Here is a 7,219-nt window from a genome sequence, read left to right on the forward strand (position 1 = left end):
GTTCTTTGAGATACCTTGCATTTTGAAAATATCTTTATCCTACCCTCATACCTTTTCTTCTCAGAGTGTTGATGGCACCACTGCATTGTCTGCTGACTTCTGAGAGATCCAAGGGGATTCTGACCCCTCATCTTTTGCACCCGGGATCTTTTGCTAAAATTCTTCTTCTAAAATGTCACAGAGATGTGCCTCGGGGTCTTTTATTGTTTAGCCAAGTAGGCCTTTCTTGGGACTTATAGTCTGATAATTGTCTTACCTTATTTCTTTGGCATTTCCTATCCTCCTCTGTTGTCTTCTTCATTCTTATTTAAAAATTTGCTTTTACCTCCTGCTTGAATTCTTGAATTTTCTTATGTTTATTTTGGTATATATGACATTTTGCTTTATTTTCTGGGGAGTTCCCTTGACTTGACCAACCAGTTGTTCTATCACAAAGTTTATTTTGCCTATTCCTTTAATTTTTAATTTTTGAGAGCTCTTGTTTAACTCTTGATTTGCCCCCCATCTTTGATTTCTTATTTCACAGACACAGTGTCTTCTCTGTCTTTCTGAGAATGTTAATAATGGTGATGTCTTGGAATTTTCCTCTCTGCCTATGATAGTTCTGTTCCCTCCAAGTTTCTGTTAGAGTCATGCTTAAATGTCTAGTTATTCTTGATTCTCCATTCATATTTAAGGGTAAGGGACTTGAATAGAATTTTTTGTTGCTTGGACGGACTTGCTGACTGATAGACTTTACTATATAGGGTGATTGGATAGGAACCCAACTACAGTAGAACCTCCGTAGTTGACCACCTCCGTAGTTGACCTAATTTTCATAGACTAGACATGTACCACCTGTACTGAGACGTATTAGTACAGTAGACTGAGTTCCTTATGTTGACCACCTTACGCTGACGGGTTTGTTCCAGTTCCTTGGGTAGTCAGCTTGTAGAGGTATTTTGTTGGAGGACACCCTATAGATGTCTGTGTCTGTGGATCTTTTTTCTTGAGCTTATGAGTTTTCTCCAGAAAAGAATCTTCCAATCTCCAACTCTGGGGATGTATAAGCCTGGCCTCCAGGGATCTGGGAACTCAGTGGCAATAGGAAATGGGGGTGGGGTGGGGGAGAATGTCTCACTAGCCAATATTTAGACTTTCGATTAATCACTTTGGGAAGACTTACCTTTAACTGTTGTTATCTCTAAATCTAGTATCCCTTTCAGGTCTGAAAATTAAGGATATCTTCAGGCATGTAGAATTTCCAAAAAAGCTTTATTTCCTAAGGTGTATGCTGCTTCTGGGGTAGAGAGTTGTGTACTCATCCCAGTGAAGAAGGGGTGGAGGGGCATGGCTGCTGGGAGAGAAACTTGCCAGTCCTCTCATCTTACCACTGGAGCCATGTGTCCTCTACTCTACCAGCTTTTTGTGATTTATTGGCATGACTTCTGGATTTTTAGCTTTTCTATCTTTGCAACTACGTAGCTTTTATATTTTGTAGTGCGCCAGGTTCGATGTTACTTTTTAGTGTCTAATATTTTGTTTAACATCATGTTAATTTTGTGTTATCATCTTATCGTCACCTTATTATTTGCTTTTATATGTTTGGTTCTCTTGGGTTAAAAGTGTTAAGGCCCACTGCCATCATTCTCATGAAGTTGGGGCGGGAGTGAGGTTAGCATCTACCATCAGGCGGCCCCATCCATGTGTTGGCCTTCTTCTGGATAATAGGCTGAGCTCTTAAGACTTTCATCAGTAGTTTAACTTTCAAGTTCACTCTTTTTCATTCATTTATTTTTGGTAATAAAAATGCAAAACTTATTGTGGAAAGAAAAGGGTTGGGGCATGGAACTTGTTAGTTGGTGCATCTGTTGAAATTTTCTTTCCAAAGACATTTTATCAGTGAATTGTTCTAAATTGATGACTAATGTACTACTTCTTCCATGTTTTTTGACATACATACTTTTAACCTTAAAACCTTCAAGGATGGTCAGACACCATCACATGCCACAGAAAAATCTTTGTCAAAAGAGGAGTGAACTGATGTGGCAAACTTCATTGTTGTCTTATTATATAAGAAATTGCTACAGCCATTCCAGTTTCAGCAGCCATCACCCTGATTAGTCAGCGGCCATTGACAGTGAGGCAAGACCTTCCACCAGCAAAAAGACTGCAACTAACTGACCGCTTATATGACTGTTAGCTTTTTTTTTTTTTTTTTAGCAATAAAGTATTTTTATTTATTTATTTATTGCAGTTTTTGGCCAGGGGCTAGGTTTGAACCCGCCACCTCCGGTATATGGGGCCGGTGCCCTACTCCTTTGGGCCACAGGTGCCACCCAGCAATAGAGTATTTTTAATTAAGGAAAAAAAAACTTCAAGGATAATTTCACATAGATGACTGAGGAAATGACTCACTTCTGATTTATTAATAAGCATATGTATCCAGCTTGGTCAGATTATGTAGGTTGTGTGGGAGTCTAGACTTCAGATCAAGTTGTATCAAGAGTTTTACACTGTTACTTTCACAAAGTAACACAGCCTGCCTGTCCAAAGCGATACTTAATGACTGCGTGTATATTTAATGACTGCGTGTATATATGTGTATTCTTTTGAACAGTTACACACTGACAAGAAACAGATCAGCGTTGGGTTCATTGGCTATCCAAATGTTGGCAAGAGCTCTGTGATAAACACATTACGATCCAAGAAAGTTTGCAATGTGGCCCCCATTGCAGGTGAAACAAAGGTATGTCTGGCTCAGGGAGTACTTCTGTGTTTTTTATTTCTACAGAGGGTGATTGTTTAGGACATGGAGATTTCTGTCCGCTGCTCTTGAATGCAGACCACCATTTTAAGTCTTCACATAATAGTTTAGAATTTACCAGAGTTGTTTTGCCCACTTTGATAAGACTGAGAATATTTTATATGCCACTGTGTGGCTTTGGCGTGATTTGGGTAATGTGATTCATATATAAGTCTGTTTTAAATTGTCACTTCAACCTTTTACTTTGATAAACAAAATTAACCCAATAAAATTTGAAGGCTGAGCTAAGAAAGAAAACTCAGGCCTGGCATGGTCTCTCATGCCTATAATCCTAGCACTCTGGGACCAGAGGAGGGAGGATCCCTGAGGTCAGCAGTTCAAGATCAACCTGAGCAAGAGCAAGACCGTGTCTCTACTAAAAGTAGAAAAATTAGCTGGACATCGTGGTGTGCACCAGCAGTCTCAGTTGCTTGGAAGGCTAAGGCAGGAAGATTGCTTGAGCCCAGGAGTTGAGATTGCTGTGAGCTTTGGCTAATACCACAGCACTCTAGCTTGGGCAGCAGAATGGGACTCTGTCTCAAAAAAAGAAAAAGGGAGGCTCGGTGCCCATGGCTCAGTGGTTATGGCGCCAGCCACATATACTGGGGCTGGTGGGTTTGAACTCAGTGGTTATGGCACCAGCCATATACACTGGGCCTGGTGGGTTTGAACTTGGCCTGGGCCTGCTAAACAACAGTGATAACTACAACAACAAAAATAGCAAGGCGTTGTGGCAGGTGCCTGTAGTCCCAGCTGCTTGGGAGGCTGAGGCAAGAGAATTGCTTAAGCCCAAGAGTTTGAGGTTGCTGTGAGCTCTGACACCACAGCACTTTACCAAGGGCGACAGAGTGAGACTCTGTCTCCAAAAAAAGGGGAGAGGATTCAACCTTAGGGTAGATTCTGAGAGTTGGGGGTCATATCCTAGAACACAGAGGATTTTGGAAACAGCATGGTTCTGCTTAGAGGCAAAGAGGCTAAGTAGTACTAAGTTTCCAGGAGTATGCAGGGAGAGGTTCCTTGGGTATTCTAGGTAGAGATCCTGTTTCCGCATTATTCTTAGAGTCTTAGGTGATGGAAACTATAGTTTATATTTAGTGGAAGTGTCTTGTGCATGGAACAAATATTGGAGAGAGTTAGAAGCTTAATTACTCAGCAGGATACTTTTCTTTGACTCTCCCTTTCCTGCTTCCTAACGTTATACATGAGCATCAGGGGTTTGTGAAATTAGATCCTGGTATTTGGTGTGGGATGTCTCTGACTTTTTTTTCTCTTCAGGTCTGGCAATATATTACCTTGATGCGTCGGATATTCTTGATTGACTGTCCGGGTGTAGTTTACCCCTCTGAGGACTCGGAGACAGACATTGTGCTAAAAGGAGTTGTGAGTACTTGGTGCTGATAGGCTGTTTGTGTTTTGGGGAAAGCGTTCTCTAGGGAACCCTGGACACCTCTGCTTTTTACTCATTCAGAAGACAGTTTGAGGTCAGTCTGTCTGACCAGACTTCAGGAACATGATGCTAAACAGGGCATCCTCAGTGAAGGCCGTTTGAGGGGTTAGTGGAACCATGGGCAAATCTGGTCAATATCATCCCTCAAAGGAGTCTGTAGTTTACACATAGGATCCAAAGGGAAGCAGAGCCTGTTTATGTTTAGTGCTAATTCATCCTCGTGGGTTTATGAGTTGAGTCATTTTGGAACCCAGTCATTTCCTACTTGCTTCTGAATGTGCCTGAGAACGTTAAATGGTTCCACTTAACCTTAACCATGCTGTGGGGTGTACATCCTGTGCACAGTCCTCTTCTCCTTTCTTAAGCTATTCCAGTCTTTCTGTGTCCTGGGATTGGCAGCCTTTTAACCATTTCTGCAAATGAGTAATGTGAAGCAGTCCAAGTTTAAATTGTTTGTGGAAGCCACACAGTTAGTTTGTGGTGAGTTGTGATTAAAGCGGAGTTCTGGGCTTTGTGGCTGTGGTCAGCCTTCACTGGTGCTTCTTGCAGTTGACCATGTCTAGCCACTTTGGAGACAGGCTCCTGCCAGGCTCCACTTTTCTTGTGATGTTGAAATCTGTTTTCAAATAGTGTTACGAAGAACACAGGGAACTTCACTACTTCCCCAATAACCCAAGTTTGTAAGCAGGAGATTTCCTATTACCATTTAGGTTCAAGTGGAAAAAATTAAGACTCCTGAAGACCACATTGGTGCTGTACTTGAACGAGCAAAGCCAGAATATGTCAGCAAGACATACAAGATTGATTCTTGGGAGAATGCCGAGGACTTTCTTGAGAAGCTAGCTCTCCGGACCGGGAAGTTATTGAAGGTGAGCCAGGATTCGTGAGAATTTAGACTGGTAGATATGGCAGGCATGTGCGTATGTGATATGGACCTTTTTTTCTATGTATTGTGTGAGTTGTGTGAAACTTGGCCCATAGTGAGTGTAGAACCAGGCAGGACAAGTGAAATGCTCCCAAAGCGGAAAGTGGTTTTCTTCATTGAATTTAATTGGGAATCTTACTCTCATGTTTCAGGGTGGGGAACCCGACTTGCAGACTGTCGGTAAAATGGTTCTCAATGACTGGCAGAGGGGCCGCATTCCCTTCTTTGTCAAGCCACCCAACGCAGAGCCACCCGCAGCTCCCCAGGTAAAAATAGCATGGACCCACCTCTGAGAAAGCATGGTTTCTCTAGATGTGTTGTGACTTTTGATTGTCTTCCTTTAAGCATCTTTTCCTAAGTGGTAGGTATTTTGACTGCAGTGCCTCATTTCAGTGTGCCAGCGCCATGGCCTTGTTGGGGGATGCATTCAGAGTGTAATAAATAGATGTATAAGAGAAGACTAAGCTTAGATACCAGTCTTTAGGGCCTTGGAAAGAAAGCTCATTAAATGTAAGTGATCTGGTGCCCATGTGTTTTCTCATGCTTCAGGGACAGAATCATAGCTGAAATTGATAAACATTTATTGGCACCAGTCATGTGCCAAGCATAGGGAACTTAAAGCCTTGCCCCTCACGAAACTCATGATCCGGCTCGGCGTCTATAGCTCAACGGGCTAAGGCGCCAGCCACGTATACCTAAGGTGGCGGGTTCGAATCCCCAGCCCGGACCCGCCAAAACAACAATGATGGCTGCAACCAAAAAATAGCCAGGCGTTGTGGTGGGCGCCTGTGGTCCCAGCTACTTGGGAGGCGGAGGCAGGAGACTCGCTTGAGCCCAGGAGTTGGAGGTTGCTGTGAGCTGTGAGGCCACGACGGCACTCTACCCAGGGGGACAGCTTGAGGCTCTGTCTCAAAAAAAAAAAAAAAAAGAAAGAAACTCATGATCCAATGGGAGAGGAGAGTTATATAGTTGATACTTGGGGAAAGAAGTGCTAGGTCTGGGGCCTCTGGCTGTGTTAAGAAGCTTCCCTACCATCTGGTGTGGTTTCCCTGACCTCTGCGGTGGACTGCCACAAGGCTCGACATGCCTGCTTTGCTTTTATGTTTCTAGGGCCTTTTTCAGAACTCAGCCAATTATCTTGAAATGGTTGCCTCACATTTTGCCTCTATCTTGTTTGGTCCATACAACTCTAGCTTCTTGTTACTTGTGCTCCATGCCCAGAGATGCCTTTGTAACTCCGTATTCCCAGTTGAATACATTCCTCAGCATTTAAAAGTTAGCATGCCTGCAACTAACATTAACCAACCTTCTCCCCTCTCCCTGCTAAAACCACCGAACAAACAGAACAGCTCCTCTCCCTCTTCTTTATATTAAGTTATTCATTTATTGATACATTCACATACTGAGTGCTGAATGAATTCACACCTCGTATGTGCCAGGTACTCCTCTGGGTACTGGGGTGCTTCAATGAGAAGCAGAACAGGCCTTGTCCTCCCACACGAACTTACATTCCAGTGGGGGAGTGTGTGTTTTTTTCCTGAGACCAAATATGTATCTTTTTCCCATATCATTTCTGTAACACTTTGATACCAATTGTGTGTCTTAACAATTATATTTGATCCTGATACTAACTCCAGACATAGTGCAGACCCCTCAGATGAAGGCCACAAGTGCCACAAGACTGCCCTCATTTCACATACCAGCTGCAGGCTATACTCACTTACGCCCAGCTGACAACAAATTTAGGGGTTCTGAGGTTTGATAATTTGTTGAAACGACTCACGGAACATGAGGAAGTGCATTACTTGCAATTATAGTTTTTTATAAAGGATAAAGCTCAGGAACAGCCAATGGGAGAGATGCCCAGAGGTACAGTGGTGAGTGTGGCTCACACCTGTAATCCTAGCACTCTGGAAGGCTAAAGCAAGAGGATTGCTTGAGCTCAAGAGTTTGAGGTTGCGGCTCAGCGCCTGTGGCTTATGTAGCCAAGGTGCCAGCCACTACACCTGAGCTGGCCAGTTCGAATCCAGCCTGGACCCACCAAACAACAATGATGGCTGCA

General features: G+C 43.2%; 1 protein-coding gene across 1 annotated transcript in view; it reads left to right on the forward strand.

Moving 5' to 3' along the window:
* The window catches only part of GNL2 (G protein nucleolar 2), a 30,590-nt gene that overhangs the window by 17,323 nt on the left and 6,048 nt on the right, over positions 1 to 7,219 (forward strand). The window contains exons 8-11 of the mRNA XM_023512265.1: positions 2,600 to 2,728; positions 4,061 to 4,165; positions 4,943 to 5,101; positions 5,310 to 5,423. Of these exons, the coding sequence (XP_023368033.1) occupies positions 2,600 to 2,728; positions 4,061 to 4,165; positions 4,943 to 5,101; positions 5,310 to 5,423 (507 nt within the window). The remainder of the gene's footprint in view (positions 1 to 2,599; positions 2,729 to 4,060; positions 4,166 to 4,942; positions 5,102 to 5,309; positions 5,424 to 7,219) is intronic.

This window comes from Otolemur garnettii, unplaced genomic scaffold (genome assembly GCF_000181295.1).
Source record: "Otolemur garnettii isolate 467f Iridium unplaced genomic scaffold, OtoGar3 scaffold00025, whole genome shotgun sequence".
NCBI classification, from domain to species: Eukaryota; Metazoa; Chordata; class Mammalia; order Primates; family Galagidae; genus Otolemur; species Otolemur garnettii.